Consider the following 21,779-nt stretch of genomic DNA (forward strand, 5'->3'; position numbering starts at 1 on the left):
AATATCCTAAATTTACCTAGTATTAGTTGTTGCCGGTATGATTTTATATTTTTAACAATTATTGAAATCAAATTTGAAAAACAAAAAAATAAAAATACATTTAGTTATCACTTGTTTCCAACATAGGTTTTTAAGAATTGTTTTAAAACTGGTGTTTTTTTTAGAATACATTTTAATTATTTTGAGTTGCTTTCACTTGTTTTTAAGAGTTATTTTAAAAAGTAATTATACAAATATGAGAATACTTGAAAATAAAACATTATAGATAAAAACTATTTTAAAGAAATATTTGATAAAAAAAAATATATTGAAAACATTCTAAATTCTAAACATACTTTTATTTGAAAAAAAAAATCCGACAACTGTCTTTAGAACTTGTTATTAAGAACTATTTTTTGATAATTATTTTCCAACATGGTATCCAATAGTAGCTGAATGTTGATTGCTCAAGACTTCCAATCATTCAAAAAGCCAATTAGTACATACTTCAAAGCAAAGTGCAAATAAATAGAAAAATCAAATATCAACTAATATAATTAAAGTGAACTTATCATTAATAAATTTAATTTTATTATAGTAGTCGATATTAATAGATTATTTATAACTGAATAAAAAAAGCAAAAATATTTTAATTTTTTTATTTAACTAAAAAACAAACACTGTTTAAGACTTGTCATGCCTATAACTTCGAAATAAAAATAATTTAATATCCTAAATGTGACTCACAAGAATAATTCTAACATAGAAGTATATATCATATAATGTCATTGTGTATTGATTCAACTTGAAACCTTGAGTACATAGAAACATCATAGACAATACCTGTTGTATAACCATACATTTTATCACATGCCCTGTGAATGATATTAAATTCCTTTGAATGGATCCCCTTTCAATTGTTTCTCCGATTGGATTAGCAAACTCTTACTCATTAAAATTGAAGTTGTTGGTGAAGCTTACAAAGGCCCCTCCGTCGATTTCATCTAAGCCTGCTATCTCCTTGTTTGTCAAAACACTTACATGTGTATAAACCTGCTGATCAATTCCTCTCTATCCCTTCCTGGCTCCCTCTTTCCATGGAGAAGCTAGTGCCTGTACTGCTGGTTTTCTTGGCCTTTCACTTCCTTAAAGCTGCCTCCCAAGGTACGTAGAACTTCAGATGCCATATTTCATATATAACACTTCTATTAATGCTTGAGTCCTAAGAGACGCACCCCTAATGATCTATTCATTGTTTCTCAGAATTTACTTACTGGTGGAATATCGATTGTGGTAGTGAACAACGTCGTGTTGATTACAACCGTTCAATGTGGTTGCCCGACATCTGGTCCATCACAACTGGCTTGAACAAGCAGGTTCCGCAGAAACAACCTATCGAAGAAATGAACACACTTCGGTTCTTCCCTAATGGGTCGAGAGAGCAAAGCTGTTATCTTGTAGAGTTGACACCTTACTTCACAAGCTACATTGTTCGAGCCGGGTTCTACTATGGTAACTATGATGGTCTCTCTCGCCCGCCCACCTTTGATCTCACGATTAACGGCAAAAATTGGACCACGGTGAACACTACTTCGTCGATGGGTGGGGGGCCAATATACCATGAAACCATATATGTGTATCATGAATATGGTATGAAAGTTTGCTTGGTACAAACCAGGGAAGGCGAGGTGCCCTTCATTTCTTCGATGGAGTTCATGGAAATAGAGAATCCTCTGTATACACAGATGGTGCCACTCCCTTTAACATCAGACAATGACCCTAATGCCGCCTTCCATCTCGTCACTCGGACCAATTTCGGTGGCCCTGAAGTGAGGTGAGCTTAGGTTTAAAATCTATTTGACAAAAGAGTGAACAAGTACAAAAAAAATTCTCAAAAGTAATTTTTGTTAAAAAAAAAAAAAAAAAAAAAAAAAAAAAAAAAAAAACAGGTAGCTAAAATTGAAATTTCTGAATTTCTTTTTCTTAGATTCAATTTTTCTTGTTTGCAAGGTTTGCAATGGATAATTACAGTGATTCCTACAATCGCATATGGACGAGCGGATCAACACCAAAAGGCTGTGAGAATATTTCCACCTTGCCACAACTCATCGAGCCATTAGAAAACGCTCCACCCGCTGCAGTCTTGGCTGACTCCATCGCATCCATCAACGCTTCCGATCCCATCATCCTAACCATTGATCTTCCTCCCCTCGATGGCCCACATCCAGCATACTTCATATTCTACTTTTCTAATCCAGCCCCGCAATCTCCGGTCAGCGGCATCATCGGTACCAGGGCTACCCACATCTACATCAACGGTCAGCTGAAGTCCAACATTACATTCGAGTGGGGCAAGTCCCGGGTTGTTACCATAGACCCCGTGGATGTTATGGGTCCCACTATCAATATAACCCTAGCCCCTGATCCCGATTCTAACTTACCAACCATGATCAGCGGCTTGGAAGTGTTTACAAGGCATTATGTAAAGTATGAGGCGCCGGATCCTCCACGGGTTCGCATAGTGCCTAATTTTGGACCGCCACCCTCCGCAGCCACACCTCTCCTTCTCATATCTGTGTACATTATTTTAGCTCATGTTCTCTTGGTAGTTGTATTATAATTCATAATTTCATAAATATTGTAACTTATACTATTAATTAAGCATGAAATAATGGAAGCAGAATGAAAGAAAAGCAGTACTCCAAGTGCTTTTCTTACCTCTTAAAAGTGTTTTTAAAATTCTTGTGGTTCACTTTCACACATTAATTAGAAGGCTTTTGTTCTTGTTATAAGCATTAATCACAAATAGGTTTTTTTTTTGTTTCTAAATATCTCTAGATTTTGATAAATATTCATACAAAAATATTATGTATATATCAAATTTTAAATTGAAATTCAAAATTTTTACTTTTTATGTTTTAAATAAATATCCTAAAATAAGATTTTCTTGAAAATAATTTTAGACAATTTCTAACTCAAAAATATATATATATATATATATATATATCATTTAATAAACTTTTGCTAAAAAATGATTTTCTTTTAAGAATTTGTTTTGATAATAGATTGTTTTAAAAATAAATTTTAAATATTTTTCATTGTATTTTATAGAGTATTCTAAGCAAGTAGAATATTTTGTAAACTTTTACGTTATATATAAATACATAATACCTTTGTAAAAATTAAGTAAAAAAATAAACATTTTTTATATTTAAGTTCCTCGAACTTGTCGCGGATACCTTTTATAAAACCCATTTTTAAAATAGTAGAACTTTTTTTAAAATTATTCTCAAATGGATATTTAAAATTTATTAAGATAAATAAACTAACTTCTCTTAGGTATCTCAAAAACTAAAATCCAAAATTTTAAAACACTTGTTTATATATTTTTAATACTTATATATATATATATATATATATAAAATATTAAAAAAATTAAGTAACTTCACACTTAACATTATTAAGTTTTAAATTCTATTTAGTATTAAGTAAAAAAACACAAGCGCCACTTAATACTTATCTTATTTTAGAAATCATACAAACAACTTCAAAACAAATATATATATGATGCCATTGTAGATTGATTCAACTTGAAACCTCGAGTGTATAGAACATTAATATCAAACTCTTACTCATTAAAAGCTGTTGGTGAAGCTTACAAAGGCCCCTCTCCATCGATTCCATCTAAGCCGGCTATTTCCTTGCTTGTCAAAACACCCATATATATATATATGTAAGCCTGCTCAATTCTTCTCATCCCTCCCTGGCTTCCTCTTTCCATGGAGAAACTAGTGCCTGTACTGCTGGTTTTCTTGGCCTTTCACTTTCTTAAAGCTGCCTCCCAAGGTATGTAAAACTTCCATTAACCCATGCCACATTTCATGTATAAAACTTCTATATATTAATGCTTGATTACTAAGGGACGGCCTAATGATGATCTATTAATTGTTTCTCAGATTTTATTGACTGGTGGAATATCGATTGTGGTAGCGAACGACCTAGTGTTGACGGCTATTCAATGCCCTGGTACACCGACTATGGGTTCGTCACAACTGGCTTGAACAAGCAGGTTCCGCAGAAACAACCTATCGAAGAAATGAACACACTTCGGTTCTTCCCTAATGGGACAGAGTCAAACTGTTATAGTATATTCTTCATATCTTACGTCTCTGTCTACATTGTTCGAGCCGGGTTCTACTATGGTAACTATGATGGTCTCTCTCGGCCGCCGACCTTTGATCTCACTAGTAACGGCAAAAATTGGACGACGGTGAACACTACTTCGTCGATGGATGGGGGCCCGATATACCATGAAGCCATCTATGTGTCTCGTGATCAATCTCAAAATCATGTTTGCTTGGTGCAAACCAGGGAAGGCGAGGTGCCCTTCATTTCTTCACTGGAGTTCATGCCAATAACGACTCCCCAGTATACACAGATGGTTCCATTCCCTGTAACATCAGACAATGACCCTAACGCCGCCTTCCATCTCGTCACTCGGACCAACTTTGGTGGCCCCGAAGTGAGGTGAGTTAAGAATTTTGATCATTTTGGATATGGTTATCCTTATATAGTCTAATTAGAGGTTGAAGTGAATATATTAAAAAAAAAAATTATATTTTCTATTTTAGAAAAAGAAGTGTTTTATCTTGCCTGCTAAAATTGAAATTTATGAATTTCTTTTTCTTAGATTCAATTTTTCTTGTCTGCAAGGTTTGCAATGGATGATAGCAACGATTCCTACAATCGCATATGGGCGAGTGGATCAACACCAAAAGGCTGTGAGAATGTTTCCACCATGCCAGACCTCATCGAGCCATTACAAAATGCCCCACCCACTGCAGTCTTGGCTGACTCCATCGCATCCATCAACGCTTCTGATCCCATCCTCCTAATCGTTGATCTTCCTCCTCTCGATGGCCCACATCCAGCATACTTCATATTCTACTTCTCTAATCCAGCCCCCCAATCCCAGCTCAGCGGCATCATCGGTACCAGGGCTACCCAAATTTACATCAACGGTCAGCTGAAGTCCAACATTACATTCGAGTGGGGCAAGTCCCGGGTTGTTACCATAGACCCCGTGGATGTTATGGGTCCCACTATCAACATAACCCTGGCCCCTGATCCAGATTCCAACTTACCAACCATGATCAGCGGCTTGGAAGTGTTTACAAGGCATTCTGAGAAGTATGAGGTGCCGGCTTTTCCACCACCCTCCGCAGCCACACCTCTCCTTCTCATATTTGTGTACATTATTTTATCTCATATTCTCTATTTGGTAGTTGTATTATAATTCATGACTTCATCAATATTGTAACTCAGACTGTTAAGCATGAAAGAATGGAAGAATAATGAAAGGAAAGCATTACTCCAAGTGCTTTTCTTACCTTTCAAAAGCGCTTTTAAAAATCTTGTGGGGCATTTTCAATCATTAGTTAGAAGACTTTGTTCTTGTTATAAACATCAATCACAAATAGACTTTTTTTTTTCTAAATATGTCTACATTTTGATAAATATCCATACAAAAATATTATGTGTATACTCCTCTTTAAATTCTAAATTGAAATTTAAACTTTTTACTTTTTATATTTTAGATAAATATTTAAAAATAGGACTTCCTTGAAAATAATTTTCGAGTCTTTAAAATAGACAATTCTTTTTAACTCAAAATATATCATTTAACAATTTGAAAATAGATTGTTTTTAAAAATAAATTTTAAATATTTTTTATTATTTTTTATAAAGTATAAATTATAAGTAGAATATTTCGAAAACTTATAAATACATAATAAATTTGTGAAAAATAAGTTGTGAAAACTATTTTTTATACTTAAGAACTTCTCTAATTTTGTTGTCTAAAATCCTTTTTATAAAAACAGTTATTAAATACTCTTTTCAAATAACATTTTTAAAAATTATTCCCGAGTATAAATAAATTAACCGCAACTTAGTTAACGTAATTTAGAAACTAAAATCCAAAATTTTCAAACACTTGTTTATATATTTTGTCTCAGTCAGAATCATGAAACACTAACCCATCAAAAGTTACGTTTGGTGAAGCTTACAAAGGAGCCCTCCATCGATTTCCTCTAGGCACATCTCCTTGTTGGACTCCACCCCCATTGATCACCATCAAAATATATATGACTCCCTACAAATATGAAACAGCAGCTAAACGTACCCTCTCCATGGAGAAACTCCAACAGATTCTGCTGCTCTTCCTGGCCTTTCACTTCCTCAAAGCTGGTTCTCAAGGTATGTATTTTGTAACTTCCAACCATAGAAATGAATCCATCAATTTGATATCAAAGCTCGACTTAATCAATATTTTGTCTGATCTTATTAGTTTTCGATACAACGGGCTGGTTGAGTATTGACTGTGGTGCCGAGTATCCTCGCCTTAGCAACAACTTAATTGTATGGGAACCGGACGGGAGATTAATCAAAACGGGCTTCAACAGGAAGGTTCAGGAGAAGCAAGACCTCGAAGAAATGAACACGCTACGATCCTTCCATGATGTTCTGTCAGAAGAACATTGTTACAAACTTCCAGTATATAAACTAACTCTAAGATACATTATACGCGCCGGGTTCTTCTATGGAAACTATGATGGTTTGTCCAGGCCGCCGACATTTAATCTTACAGTAGAGGGTAAGATGTGGACGACGGTGAACACTTCATCGATGGATGGGTCGCCGGTATACCATGAGATCAGTTATATGAGTCATAGGTCAGGAGAAATTAGTGTGTGTTTGGTACAGACTAGGGAAGGAGAAGCGCCCTTCATTTCTTCACTAGAGGCCGTGCCCATGTGGGTGAAATTGTTTCCCAAGTTGACGTCCAATGCGACCATCCATCTAGTCACTAGGACTAACTTTGGTGGCCCTGAAGTGAGGTGAGTTGAATTAACTTGGTTGCTTTTGTGCATTCATGGTTTCATTCCTCTCCTCGGTTCTAGGACGACCACTACACATACGAGATTAAATATTATTATATTTAATTTTCTCACATATTTTATAATAAGCTAAATAAAAAAAAATGTAAATTCCTTGGTATCTTTTCACTTTTGCTAATATTTTTCATTGACTCTATTTGTGGAGGACAGATTCACGTCAGGGTTACATGGGGATATGTTCAACCGCATATGGACACGAGGGGCAACACCACCCAACTGCCGGGAGGTTTCCACCATGCCAGCAGATACTACGTTAGAGATAGAAAACAGGCCACCTATGGCGGCTGTCGGAGACTCCATTGAACCAATCAATCCCTCCGATCCCATAATCTTGTCAATTCCCCTTCCTCCATTGATCCCACAAGTAGCACGCTTTGTCTTCTACTTCTCAGATCATTCGTGTCAAGTACATGAGGGCAGTAATACTAGGACTGCTCCAAGGATAACTCAGATTTACATCAATGGCAGTCCGCAAAGCGACCCTGTGAAGTTCAAAAGCTGCTCATGCAAAGTTGCTTATTCACAGCGTATTAATGTTAAAGCTGGGTCCGTCGTTAATGTAACTTTGGCGGCCACGTATGAGTCCAAATTGCCACCTATGCTTAGTGCCATGGAAATGTTTACATGGGAAGATATGGAGGATCATAGAGGAGCATCCTCCATCACTGCATGTGAGAGTTTCTTTACTTTGTGTATTATTTTGATTCAAGCTTTATATGTCCTTGCTTTAGAGATATAATTTTTTATTTATTTTTTACGTTTATATTTTTAAGTTTATTGGTGGGGGTACTGTTGTTATATCTGTGTTCTAAATTTATTTTGCCTTCTTCTTTGCTTTGATGTAAACATATTAAAGAAATAATACAAAAATAAAACAAACCACACAAACAAGAGAGAACATTCAATTATATGATAGAAATAGAAAAGAGTTGGATACAATTATTGAATTCCTTTGTATCTTCAGCTTGAACCACAAATCCTCCTTTTGCTCCACTAAGTATCTCTTACTCTTCCTCGCATTTACACCTCTACCCAATGACTCACTCTTCCTCACATCTCTATCTTATCTCTCTCTTCCTTATTCTAAATGGGAATTTGATACACATTCTTAACATTTTAATTAATTTGTGAAACTCAATTTAATATTAATTTATCATATTGGACGTATTTAACAATATTTTCTATCTTGAGGTTATGTTACTGAATTCTCGCAAAATGAAAAGCTCTACCTCAGTGTACAATGTCCAATTATGAAAATATTATTCTTGCCTTCTTCGGGCACTTTACCTAAAATTTGCCGAAAAGCAAGGCCTTTCTTTCACTATTACTATTATATACAAGTAGTAGAATACTAACCGGTTGCAGCAAGATAAAGGGCAAAAGCCGGTTGTAGACAAAGCCTTTAGCACAGTTAGCAAGCTTTGTTTCCTGTATTGGTTGGATATCAAAGCTGAAGCAGCAATCCAATGAGAGATGACAAAGTGCCATACGCAAGAGTGCAAGTGATATCAGCATATTTAACTGCTCAAGTTTTAATGTGCTACATTCAATACCTCTTATTGTTCCAAAACAACTGGAAGCATCAAAGATTGGAAGAAAGAGAAATCAAAAAGGACAATAACTAACTTAGTTTGCAACAAAATTCCAGTACTTTGATTAGAACTAGCTCCGACAGACCTAGCCAAAAATTTTATTAACTTAAATCATCCAGGTAGTAGTTTCCCTCACAGTCCTGTTCCATTCTATGCCAGGAAATTCATCTGGCGGACTCAATAGCAACTTGGATATAAAAATGGCAAGAAAGAAACCGGATTTGGACCTTTTTTTATAAGGGCACCATCTACAGAGGACCTGGAAAGGTGCCATTCTCCCTTTGTTCGTTCCATCTCTCTACCTGCAACCATAACCAATCAAACAAAGTCAGCTTAGACGGCAATTCTTAAAGAGCTAAGTTGAATGAAAAAAAGTACAGAAATTGGCTGCATCCTCAAACAAGAAAATATAATCTACATAAAGAAGAAAGATTTATAGTTCATGATCATGATTCACGGGTTACCATGCAAGAACTCCATAACAACATTGTGTCAAATTTTGCTTCACCTGGAGTAGAATTAAAGCAGTTACCAGTTATACTCTATAACAAAGAACACATAATTTTTTTCATCAATCATCACTTTTAGGGATATGACAATAGTTCCCCTGCTCCCTATTATGAATTTCCGGATACAAGGAGATAGAGATTATCAAATGATTTAGGCTTAAAATAATACTGTAATTCTTCATAGTATGCAATATTGGCTTTCAATAGTTTTTGGAATGTGAGCATTTGTGGTTTCTCTTCAGTACCCAGCTGCTGTGAGATACTGAGATTTTTGGATAAATATGTTCATGCAATTAGATCATCCAGTCAGTGTTATACAAGATAAACAACTATTGCTTCATGATTGAATGTGTTCAAAAGATTTTAGTTCTGCCTGAACATATGGTTTCTGGTGCTGCCCTTAAGATAGCTTTTCTAGGATAATAGGCACATCACTATGCGAATCTAATAAGCTAAAGAAGAATGCTTCTGGCAGTGATTTGAGATATAAGAACCTAATCGAGGATCATTAGCAGGTCACTAGATGAATCTAACAAGCTAAGGGAATAATGCTTCCAGCAGTTCTTTCAGGAATAATCAATCACCTAACCCAAAAAAAACAATTTTTTTTTTTATAGGCAAAGAAAGGTATGTATAATATAATAACAAAAAAGTTATGCAAAGTACATAAAGAGCCACCTTAGAGAAAGGTGATGTAGGGCAAGCATAAGATGGTTGCCCACACTTAAGTAGGTGGACTAAGGTTTTTATTTAAAGGATGTAAGGAGAGCAAAATGAATAAGTTTATGAGAGAAAAAATAAATAAAAAATAGAGAGAAAGAAGATATGATGAAGAAGAGTTGAAAACCTTAAAGAATCTCATTAAGGCAATTTAGGAGTCTCACCTAGAAGAAAATCAATAGAGTCTCACAATTGAGGATTGCAAGAAGTGCAATTAAAAAACATAATATTATTAACATCAATCAATTTATTACTTTGATTTACATCGATTAGCTTTATTTATAGGCTTCTCTAAAAAATCCAAAGTTTACTAGGATACTAATAACCTATTATGCCTCTAATTTTAATTATCTTATAACCTAATTAGCTAATCCTAATTTAACTCTAACAAATACTAATCATAATTTAATTCTAACTAATATTAATCCCACTTAAGGTTTATTTATGTCTTTCTTTAAGTTTCCTTTCCTTCTTGAATAGACTTTAAAAGACTTTCCCTCATCAAAAGGCCTCAAAAAAGAAGCCACCAAATAACCCCACCTAATGTACAAAATCAATTAAAGGCATCAGTCTCCACTCGCGTACATGCTAACCCAAGCTGAGAGATTGCAATGGAACAAAAGTTTTAACTTTTGAGTAGTCTTTTCCTTATTTTCAAATGCTCTTCGATTTTGTACCCACCAAATTGTTAAAAAAATGCAGAGGAGTGCTTTCCATGCCTTATTTTTTTTCCTCCCTACAAAGGAGTCATATCAATTTAATCGAGTTTCTTTCAACAAAGAGGGAATCACCTAAACTACATTGAATAAGGAGAACAAAAGATGGTATAGAATTCTTGCCTTGATACACTAAAGTAAAATATGATCAATAGGTTCCCCCTTAAATTTACAAAGAAAACATCTATTCACTAGCGGCCACCATCTTTTCTGAAGATGATTTGATGTCAAAACTCCCCCCCAACTAGATTCCCAAGCAAAAAAGCTTGCTTTGGAGAGGACTCATGGATTACAAATGACATTGTTCGAAAGGAGATTGACCTCTTGAGTTCCAAGACCAAATAGAAAGATTTAACTAAAGACACGCCCTTCTAAGAATCTTTACAGATCACCCGTTAGCAATCTAGAGAAGAAAGTCTCAACAATGTCCAGCTCCCAATTGTTGAAGTGCCTAGAGAAACACAGATTCTAATGACCCCGCACTTCTAAATCTTCCCATAAATCAGGCACCCAAGCCTCTTGAGACAAAGTCATCGCATATAAGGAGAGGAAGGAAATACACAAGGGCTCTTCGCCACATCATTTGTCCTTCTAAAACTCAACCCTCCTACCATTATCTACTTCAAAGGAGGCTCTAGTAAAGAAAAGATCATACTCCTTCCTTATAGGTTTTCATACTCCAACATCGTAATCATCTATCTCTCACTTCGCAAGAGTGTTGAACGCACTTCCTTCATCTTGTACTTCCCCTTTATAATCTACTTCCAAAAACCATTCCCTTTAGAAACATATTCCCAACTCCACTCACCAAAGAGAGCTCGATTTAGAAGAGAGAGACATGTACTACCCAATCTCCCATTCCTCCTCTCAATGCAAACAAACAACCATCTTACTAGATGAGGCTTTTTCTCCAAAGTCCTACCTCCACAAAGAAAATCCTTTTAAATCTTCTCTAACCTCAATTTGGCCTTTCTAGGAATTACAAGCAACGACATGTAATAGATTGGTAGGTTGCACAAGGTAGTACATCTAATCAATTTAAGTGTCCCCTCTATAGAAATATATTATCTCTCTTCAACTGAAATAATACGTTTGGCTTGTAAACCTCCTTGTATGCAACATCTCTTCCCAAGACCATCCAACTCTTGAAGATTCCCAAGCAAGGGTGGAGCCTCCAATTTAGTTTTTGTTGGAAGCTTCTCCCCTTTGACTTTTGTTTTCTCTTCCTTGGATCTTTTAGTTTATCTATGTTTTTTTACAAGACAATTGCCTCCCCTCTTTAGTGTAGCTCTTTGCTTGTACTTACTAAAGTTTTATTTAAAAATAATTAATATACCTAAAGTAAAAATATTAGGTCTTGTTTAGAGTAACTTTTAAGAAATTAAAAGCTCTTTTTTAAGTGTAATAAAAGTTTCTATGCTTGTTTGGCTAATTTTGTTCAAAGAGCTTATGACTTAAAAAATAGTTTAATATGAAAGTCAGAAAAATGTTACTTCTTCTAGAAGCTTTATTTTGTTACATGTAAAAAGTTCTTTAATTTTTAATAAAATTTTTACAATACCAACATTGCCTTTTAAAAATTGTGACTTTAACTTCAACTCCCAACTAAAAAAAATAAAAATAGAAAGCTATCCTAAACGAGCTATTAGATGTGCTCCATATCCGATGCACCCACTAGAACATCTACAATGCTCCACTGCACATAGTGTTCAAAATTTGTACTTACTACAACTTATGTGAGTCAAAAGGAATAATGCAAGCTTTTTTCAGGAAGTAGTTGGTAAGGAATGAGTGGTCAAATCAATGATGGGAAGCCTTATTTTTGTTAAAATTGAGGCTACAAAATAGGATTGCACCCTTGAATAGTTTTTCACGTGCTTATAAATCCTTATTAACTATGTGGAATGGTAAATGGATTGGACTGTAATAAAGATTTCTAGCATTATGTCAATCGAGGCTAGGATCTCATAGATCATAAATTCAATCTAATAGTTAGTGTTGATTGCCTCTCCCAATTGTCACCAAGCTAGTGAATCAGACTACAACCATTGGAGTTTTAATGCCATAATATGAAGGATAATTTTATTTTTTTTATCAACTACATTTTCAAATAAAAATGATTGATATACATTATTGGTGAATTACTTATTGTTCAATTCAGCAATCAAAATAATCATGAATGCTTCAATCATGAAATTAATAGACATAACAAGCCAACATAACCACAAAACAAGGAATCTAAGAAATCCACCATAGAGAAGCTCTCCATTTGCAACAAAACCTAGGACCACTCCAAAAGGACTTTAATGAAAACTATCTTCAACCAGATTTTAGGCACTCTTTATTACATCCCTTATACTTTGGTTCATCGTCTTTTGGCGTCTTAAATATATTTGCATTATTTGCTTATGAAAAAAAAAAAAAAAAAAAAAATTGAAGACCACCTTCAACCTTTGCTCTAAGAGCTCTTCTTCATTGAATATCCTTCAGTTACGCTCTAACCATATACAATAAAACAAACAAATGGGCGCTATATGCCAAACAATTCTTCTTTCATCCAATCCCTTAATTTCCACTCAAAGAGAAGACTTCTCATTGAAGTTGGAAACACCCAAGATTCAAGCTAAAGACTACTAAGAGAAACACCCAAAACAATCCTCTTTTCACAATGGATCAAGATACTTTGTTGTCTTTACAAAGGTTGCATCTATTAACCATTGTACAACCCCCCTTCATTAAAATATCTACAATTAAGGTCATTCTTCAAACAATTTCTCATTCATAAAAACACGTTCTTGGAGGAGCTTAAGACCCTCATATCTCTTTGGTTGGGAATACTATATTAGTCTCATCACATAAAGAGTTGTAACACAGCTTTACACTGAAATTTCCCCTCCTAGTCTCTTTCCACAGTACAGTGTCATCTCCTTGCACTCTCACAAGGAAAATGAGAGCCAGAAATTTGGACACCTCCTCTAACTCCGAATCTTGGAAGAGTCTTCTAAATTGAACCCACCAATGGCCTCCACTCCTTTCTTAGAATAAATTATCCTAAAAAGCACAGGGAAAGCATCTTTTGACCAATTCTCCCCTATCCATTTAAATCACCAGAATTTTGTACATCTACCATTTCTTATTCGGATAGCAAGCTTGAGACTAAAATCTCCATACCCTTTACTGATGTCTTTCATGGACTCAACCTCCCAACTCCCTTTCTCCAACTCCTCGAATTTAGCTTGGATAACCTTTCTCCACAAGCTCTATTGCTCAATAGCAAACCTCCACAACCACTTGCACAGTAAGGCTTGATTAAGACCTATCTCCTAATTCCCAATCCTCTAAACCTCTTATCCTTGCAAACCTTTGAAGATGCATCTTTTTTCTTTTCCCAAGATCACCTTATAATAAGTCTCTTTAAATTTTCTCTGATCTAGTCTTCACTTTTCTAGGGATTGCAAAGAAAGACATAAAATAGATTGGGAAACTTGAGAGAGTACTCTTTATAAGGACTAATATTCCTCCTTTGAATAAGAACTATTTTTTCCAAGAAGTCAATCTCCTTCTATATCTCTCCTCTACTGCATCCCACACAACACGAGTTATGAAGTGCCCTCAGAGGTAAACCAAGGTAAGAAGTAGAAAATCTCCCTACCTGAGATTTTGTCAACTAAAATATGAGTGACTTGAGAATTACTTTCTTACAGCTGAAATGCAATTTGAAAACTTCATGCATTTCAAATTGCATGATGGTTATGAAAGTTAAATCATTTAAAAGATGACTTAATTTTGAGAATTATACATCAATAGACTTAAAATCTAAAACCTGAACATACAAATCAGTCACATAGGAGATAAAAGAGCTATAAGATACCGAAAAAGAGGAAAGTTAGCATATTAGGGATATTATTTTCCATCAAAAATTCAGTTCACACATCCATCTATAATTGAATCAATGATCATGTATACAAAAGGTCACAGTTAGATGTTTTCATAAATACAACTAGAGTTCACGCCCTTCCTTGTCCATAATGGGTTGTTTAGAAAGTGCATCTAGCAACAGTGTGCAATATGAATTGATCAGCAATGTGTCTGATAAAAAGCTAATTATTGGCATGCCGAAAGAATCACATTATCATTTCCTTCAAGTGTCAATTTTGAAGGTTCAATAAATAATTTCCTTCTACTCTGAAAGGTTTTAGTAATTTTGGTGTTGTTTGGATACCTTATTGTTTTCCATTTAAGAAAAATAAAAAATGATAGTAACTCCTATATAAAATGTAAGAGAGGAGTAGTTCTGTGGCAAAACGTGTGTATAGCTTTAATTTGGGTTGTGTGGCGGGAAAAAAATGTTAGGATATTTGAGGACAAAGCTAGGAATTCAAAGAATCTTTGGGATTCCATTCATTTCCTTGTGTCCTTTTGGGCTTTTTGTTCAGCGGGTTTTAAGGCCACCCCCCTTAACGTATTTCAACTTGATTGGCTAGCAGTGGGTGGTTCCAATAGTGCCAATGGGACGGCCTAGTGTATTGTTATTTTTTCATGTTGTTTAGTTTTACTTTTGGCGGGAGGATTCATCATCCTTCTTTTGTATTTCTTTTTCTATCAATATATTCACGCGTGGTTTCCTATCAAAAAAAAAAAAAATGTAAGAACTATTTTCTAGCGATTTGCTCCTAACCATGTAGTTATTGTTTGCTCTAGGCTCAAAGGGCTCTCACGATTTAAAATGTGTCTACATCGTTGAGAGAAGTCCATACATATGTTGCGTCAAAAACATTTTATCCAATTCGATGTAGGATATCACAATCACCCCTCCATGCAGGCATAAAGCCCAAGTTGTGTCCTACAGGATTTAGGGATCAAATAGACAGACATCTCTCATGGGGTCAAACAAACTCCCATACGAGATCAGGATCAACTTTGATACCATTTGTAATGATTCGCACAAAATCATGTAGATATTATCCGCTTTGACCTCAAATAGCCTTCATGGATTTAAACCATGTCTACTTTGTTAAGAAGAACTCATATATATAGTGTCAAAAACATTTTCTGAATCCGATGTGGAATGTCACAATATTTAAGAAATACCTTAAAAGATAGTAGCTTTTAAAAAGGGTATAAAAATTGAAGTATTAAAAAAATTTTACTTCCTCGAATTTTAAAGGATAGGGCATAATTCATATTTTTTATATAAGAGTTACTATATTTTATATAATAACAATTACTATTTACTATTAAAAAAAAACAGATGAAGTGTATCCAAACGAGCATTTAGTAATTTAATATACTTTTCCTTTGGGCAGAAAAATGAACAAAAAATATAGCTAATGCCATGGATACAATTATAAAATTTCCTAAGAAGAAAGCAAGTATGGTTCTATTAACATGCAAAAGCATGAATATACATACCCATTCAGCAGGACAAAGAGAACGATAAAATTTTGCAAACTTATCACACTCAGAAGCCCCTTCCCCCTTTGCAGCAGTGCACCTGAACAGATAAGTACAAAGAAAATTTGTCTAATTAATAAATGCGGGAGTGAAGTTTAAGAGAAAGGAAATCAAAAAAACACTTTTGACTTACCGATGATATTCAATGTAACGGGTAAAGCAATGCCTTGTTTGGTTGGTACTCGGGAAACGGAAATCTGCTGGTGCTGTCTCAAGCTGAAATCCAGTAACAGTACACAATAGAACAAACAGGAAATCAAAAGATGGAGCAAGAACAGCAGGAACATTAGGCGAAGGAGCTAGCACATGCAGTCAAGAAGTTTGAAGGATAAATTATTTATTCATACTGACTTTTATTTCCGATGTGTGTTCAACTTCTTGATCACCCGAGTTTTCCTCTTCAACATTGTTGCTGCTTTCTTCAGCAGCATCTGGGGTAGCTTCACTGATGTCTTTGGCAGCAGGAGAAGCTTCATGACTTGCAGCAGAGGTGACCTCAATAATTTCTTCTGCTGCAGTCGGAGCAGCTTCTGTGGCTTCTTTTGTAACAGCAGGTGTTTCCTCGGTCTTCTCAGTTACAACATTCTCAGAAGCCGAATCTACTGGGATCTTAACTTCACTTTTTTCCACACTCTCGATTCCTCTCCCATCGCCCAACATATAGTGCTGCATGTCAAAGTATGATATGAAAAAGTTTCCAGCCAAAACCAATTCATAATATGATCAAACAGAAAAGGAGATAATTATTGGAAATGCTAAAATGCAGAGGGCCACTATATGTTCTCATCCTCCAAAAAACTGCAATGTAACCATAACCATGTTAGTAAAGAAATATCCATTCAGGATATGTCCTTGCAATAACAAACTCTATACTAACAGATATCACCAACAACATTTCAAAACATGCATTAAGGCTTCAACCCTGTAAAGGACAAAAGCTTTACTCATGTTTACACTCCATTGATCACCCACTCTGCATCCATTATGGGCCCTAATGATATTACACCACAACTATGAACATGGCTTGACCTTTGAAGCTGATTTTAGTAGACTGTGAAGTTATGTAATCCACTGGCCCAATGAAATAATCCAAAGCCTAACTCTTACTTTTGATGGTTTGAAGACTCCCCCCCTCCTCCTCCTTTGCCTTCCTTGTCGCGCACACACTTCCTTTCCATTCTCTTGCAAGTTATTTACATACAATTCATCGTTTACAGTTTGTTGGGGATCCTATTTCAGAAAATTTGAAAAAAGAAACCAAGCCCACTATGGGACACAATCCCTTAATTTTTTATTTCACCCATCTAGTTGTCTGGAAGACCTGTTTTCAGATGCAATACAGTTTCTAACTTTTTTTTTTGATCAATAAGTGTATAATTGTATTGCAAAGAGGCGCTAAAATAGCGACCCACAGTTTCTAACTATTAATGCACATTGTCCAAGTCTAGGGAGAAGTCTCTTGATCGTAGTTTGGTTAGAGAACAGAAAACACAGCCAATGACCAAAGAACAATTTCTTTGGATCAAATTAACCAGAAATAAGTAGAAAGGCTACCCTGATGCAGTTATTAGCACTTTCATACAAACTCAAATGACAATTGTGAATTGAACCCATGGTGATTATAAGAAGCAAATTTATAAAAATAAAAAATAAAAAATAAAATTATCCCCTATGATTTTTCAGCAACTACCTGCATAGTTTTTAATGTTAGCAGACAACATAGGCTTGGGTGGCGAAAACAAAAACTCATCATTGTTTTATAGGTATCAAAATCAGGTCATTTTGGATAAATAAAATGTTGGGGGTGAGCCCGGGATGGGTCACCCAAATGATGGTGGTTGGATGCCATACTGATCCAAAAAAAAAGCATTCAAAAAAGTTCAACTTCTTCACAGCACAAGAACTATGTCTACTCCATGTCCAACTGTTACAATATTTCATAACAAAAATTAGTATTCATTAGGGTTTTAAATAAACGATACCAAAACTTGTAAATTCGGATCTTCATTATTGTTCCAAAATAACAAATAAATAAAAACCCACCCAAACCGCATCATCAACATTAGAACAAATTACTCACTGATATCTCATTTCCCCTCTTCAACAGCATATCCACTCAAATCAAAGTCAAGGAGGAGAACACAAAAGATTGAAACTAGTGTCAACCCAAATTTCACAGAATAGACCCAATTTACCAATATATCTCAATGAAAATCCAGCAAACTCAAAGAAATAAAAGAAACAGAGACTGATTGGGCATAAACATTTGAAATCATGGAAAAAGAATCAGTACCTCATGCAGACTGACATTTTGTCCAACATCGGCTGAAGCCATTGATGTTAAGTTCTTCAACTGCAGAGAGGCGACCAAGTACAAAAGAGAGAAATGTGAGGGGTTGGTCACAACAGTGGAGTCATGCAATCAGGTCATTATTAAAGCATTTTTTCCCATTGTCAGATTTGAGTGCACATATTTTGACTCCCAATTGTGTACTCATGAATTTATGAGAAATAGGAAAGATAGTGGAGACTTCAGATTTTGATTTCAAGAGATAAACACGTGGAACAAGTGCAATCATGGATAAATATAATGACTCATCAAAAATTTAAATTATTTGTAACACGAGAAGAACCTCAAACATCTGAATGCATCAAACAAAATGGAGAGAGACGTTTAGGATTTTTTACTGGAAATGAGTAAAGGTGGTGCTTAGCAAGAACACAAACTTCCCAATGAAAATCAAGACAATTAATGTTTTCAGACAAAGATGGGAACACTTTTTTCAATAATCAAAATGAAGGATCTCCTAGAAGACTATGCCAAAGCCAAATTAGACAACTTTTGGAGAAGAGATAGAGACCAAGCCTGGAGACCTTAAAACACCAGTCTTCCAATTAGTATCTTGGTACTACAATCCATTTTTTTTCCTTCGCATGTCCAATCATACTCATTACGAAGTCGTGAAAAATGCAATCAAAAGAAGTGGATATAACTGAACTCCTCAAATCTTTAGTGATTTTTCCTATAGACAAAAGGCTATAGGAAAGATCAGGAACACCCAACATGGATTTTAGAGACAAAGTTGGGTTGATTTTGATTGTGCGTTGATCAACTATAAAGGAAAAAGATCCATCAACAATCTCTATTTTTTTGTTTTTGAAAGTGTGAAGTAAATGGAAAATAATTTAGAAAAACTATATGATTTGATACACCTAAATCCAAGATTCAAGTGCTAGAAATGCATATGCAATTTTGCTCCTTACACAAGCACAAAAAAAAAAAAAAAAAAAAAAAAAAAAAATCAACCATATTTTTAGTTTTAATCTTTTTGGCTTCCTTCTTTTTTCTATTTTGATGGTTGGGATCATGAAGAGGGATAAAATATTATCTTCAAACAAACTCTCTTCTTGATCCCAACCATCAAAACAGAAATTATTGACCATAAGAAGACCACACCATGTTAATAATGTTTTACAATAAGATAAATAGCACTAGCATTAGATACCTCTTCCTAACATGAAGTTATAATCATTACATTTTGAAGATAATAGTTTCTCCTTTAAAATGAACCCTCTTCTTGAGCCAACCATCAAAACAAAAACAAAAACCAAATATACATACAAGGGAAAGATCCATCGCCACAAAGGGAAATTTTCAATCACCACCATTTCTTAAAATTCATAAAGATGAGAAAGAATGTTTGTAATATATAGGACTAATTTTAAAATGTCATGGGGTATAAAAAGATTCATTTACAAGATGTTTTTTTAAAATTTAATAGGTAAACAAAATACCTTATTCAAGGACCAAGGTTAAAAAAATAAAGAGAAACAAACTATTGTAGTGCTTGTGATCAAAAGAACAAACACTTGTAACTTCAAATTAGATCCAACCACAAGCACCAATTATACAAAACTTATGTGAAAACAAAATGACAACTCAATTTTCATAAAGAAACAAAGGAATAACACATATTCTAACAAATAGATAATCTAAACCCTAAAACCTATAAATCTTATGGCTTAAACTCTAAGCTCTAAACTCTAAAACCTATAAATCATAAACCTTGATTTCCCTAGAACAAAATTGGAAACACAATTTATAAAGAAACAATTCAAATTAGACACTGTCTAATGGATACCAAATTTTAAAATCTAATATCAATAGAAAGAAATAAAAACTATATTCCAAACTCTCTTTTCTTTTTCCTTTTTTTATTTTATTTATTTATTTATTTATTTATTTTCAATTATTCAAGAACTAACTAGATTGTAAAAAAGTATAAGAAAGAAATCAAAATATTGAAATCAATTAGTGTAATCCTATGTTCTTTAAGTAAAAAGCACTCCAGGATCTTCAGCCAAAGTTATTCCCCAAGCAACATTTTAAACTTTGCTCATAAAAAAATAGTAAAATGAAAGAAAACATCTAAAGAAGTTCAAATTTCAGAAACTAATGCCAAGAAAACCAAAAGCATATTAAATAAAACAGAACATCAAACTTCAGAAACTAATATCAAGGGAATCAAATTCAAGATTCGGATGCATCACACCCATTTTGGCTCAAATGCAAGTGTCATTGAAAGAAAAGGGCAATTCTAAATTTTCTTAAACAAATTGTACAAATTAAAGAAAAAAGTCTCAATAAAATTAAATTTTCAGAAACTAATTCAATTTTCTTACATTGTTCAGAAATTCATCCTCAAAACATACATTCCTAACCACAAATCAAATCAAATACCTTATAAATCAAACCCCAACCCTAAAACAAATCAATGAGAGATGAAATCAAATCCCTAAAAGTCCCTAGTTTTATTTCACTTTTCTTCCTGCTTTTCCCCACTTCATCAACCAAACACAAGCCAGATCCAAAAATATCAAAATGCACTCCTAAAAACAAAACTATAAAAAATGAAATTAAAACCCCAAAAATCCAACTCCACCAAAGACCAGATTCCCAAGTTTTATTCAACCTTTCGCTACCAATTCATGAGCAAAACTAAACCCCAATCCGAAAACCAAATCAACGAGAAATAATCAAAACCCCAAAATCCAATCCATCGAGGGTGGATTTCAGATTTTGTTCGCACTCTTCCTCAAATCCCCCACCCTCGTGAAATACACCACCAAAACACAACCCAGATCCAAAGAAACCAAAAAATTCAAACCCGAGCCCTAAAGGACCTCCCAAAAAAATCCAATTCAGAAAGAAAACAACTCAATCAACGGAGCAGAAATCGAACCTGAGAAAAAAAGAGAGATTACCAGAAGCGAAACGGCAAAATCTCCGTCGTCGGCGTACTCCAAAGGTCGACTCCAGAGGGGCGCTCTCTCGCTCTGCCTCTCTTGCTATCTCCTTCTCTCTCCCAATTTTTAACTTAAAAAGTAAGCCATTTTTTCCATAAATTTTCTCCCATATTTTGATTATTTAACATGAGGGCATTTTTGTCCAAAACAAATCTTTTTAGGGTTAAAAAAAAAAGTGAATGGAATTGAGGGATATAATTTTATCATTTTAATAAAATATTCTATAAAAATTCCACAAAAAATTGAAATAAAAATAAAAATTAAAAATTAGAAAAATAAATTTACCCGTAAATAAACCTAATTTATCAATTACAAGTTACAACTAATCCTATATGTCAGGGACATTACCCATTATAATTTCACATTACCTATTACAACAAATCATAAGTACTGAGAGCAAGCATTTGAGTGTTAGCCCATTATCTTAGATCCATTGGGGGTGCCCCTCAAAAGAGCAGATTTCTTGTCCCTTGTAGCTAGAGTACAAAAAGTAAGTTTGATTTGTTCCAGGAAGGCTAATCAAGGTAGGCCCTTCAAGTTAAG

The 21,779-nt window shown here is 34.5% G+C and overlaps 4 protein-coding genes across 6 annotated transcripts; 3 read left to right on the top strand and 1 right to left on the bottom strand.

The window, feature by feature from the left end:
- The first annotated feature begins 1,076 nt into the window (after window positions 1–1,076).
- Window positions 1,077–2,599, top strand: LOC117928488 (uncharacterized protein At1g24485-like). The gene is made up of 3 exons (XM_034848364.1): window positions 1,077–1,143; window positions 1,243–1,813; window positions 1,990–2,599. Exons 1-3 carry the CDS (start codon window positions 1,077–1,079, stop codon window positions 2,597–2,599), a joined length of 1,248 nt encoding a protein of 415 aa, XP_034704255.1.
- A 1,159-nt stretch (window positions 2,600–3,758) lies between these two features.
- On the top strand, window positions 3,759–5,308 carry LOC117928489 (uncharacterized protein At1g24485-like). Its single transcript, XM_034848365.1, has 3 exons — window positions 3,759–3,825; window positions 3,936–4,506; window positions 4,693–5,308. The coding sequence occupies exons 1-3, from the start codon at window positions 3,759–3,761 to the stop codon at window positions 5,273–5,275; spliced, it is 1,221 nt and encodes a 406-aa protein (XP_034704256.1). The 3' UTR covers window positions 5,276–5,308.
- Window positions 5,309–6,125: 817 nt separating this feature from the next.
- Window positions 6,126–7,677, top strand: LOC117928490 (receptor-like protein kinase At5g59670). Its single transcript, XM_034848366.1, has 3 exons — window positions 6,126–6,237; window positions 6,329–6,878; window positions 7,089–7,677. Exons 1-3 carry the CDS (start codon window positions 6,126–6,128, stop codon window positions 7,675–7,677), a joined length of 1,251 nt encoding a protein of 416 aa, XP_034704257.1.
- A 748-nt stretch (window positions 7,678–8,425) lies between these two features.
- LOC117928984 (cytochrome c oxidase subunit 6b-1-like) lies at window positions 8,426–21,301 on the bottom strand. 3 transcript variants are annotated; one of them, XM_034849152.1, is made up of 6 exons: window positions 21,195–21,301; window positions 18,223–18,282; window positions 16,281–16,595; window positions 16,063–16,145; window positions 15,888–15,969; window positions 8,426–8,832 (listed from the first exon to the last, which is right to left on the bottom strand). In XM_034849152.1, the coding sequence occupies exons 2-6, from the start codon at window positions 18,262–18,264 to the stop codon at window positions 8,779–8,781; spliced, it is 576 nt and encodes a 191-aa protein (XP_034705043.1). In that variant the 5' UTR covers window positions 18,265–18,282; window positions 21,195–21,301; the 3' UTR covers window positions 8,426–8,778. The 3 variants fall into 3 exon arrangements, with proteins under 3 accessions (XP_034705043.1, XP_034705044.1, XP_034705045.1); XM_034849153.1 differs by having other exon boundaries at window positions 21,173–21,270; XM_034849154.1 differs by lacking the exon at window positions 18,223–18,282 and having other exon boundaries at window positions 21,195–21,275.
- Between the last annotated feature and the right edge of the window lie 478 nt (window positions 21,302–21,779).

This window comes from Vitis riparia, chromosome 13 (genome assembly GCF_004353265.1).
Source record: "Vitis riparia cultivar Riparia Gloire de Montpellier isolate 1030 chromosome 13, EGFV_Vit.rip_1.0, whole genome shotgun sequence".
Lineage (NCBI taxonomy): Eukaryota > Viridiplantae > Streptophyta > Magnoliopsida > Vitales > Vitaceae > Vitis > Vitis riparia.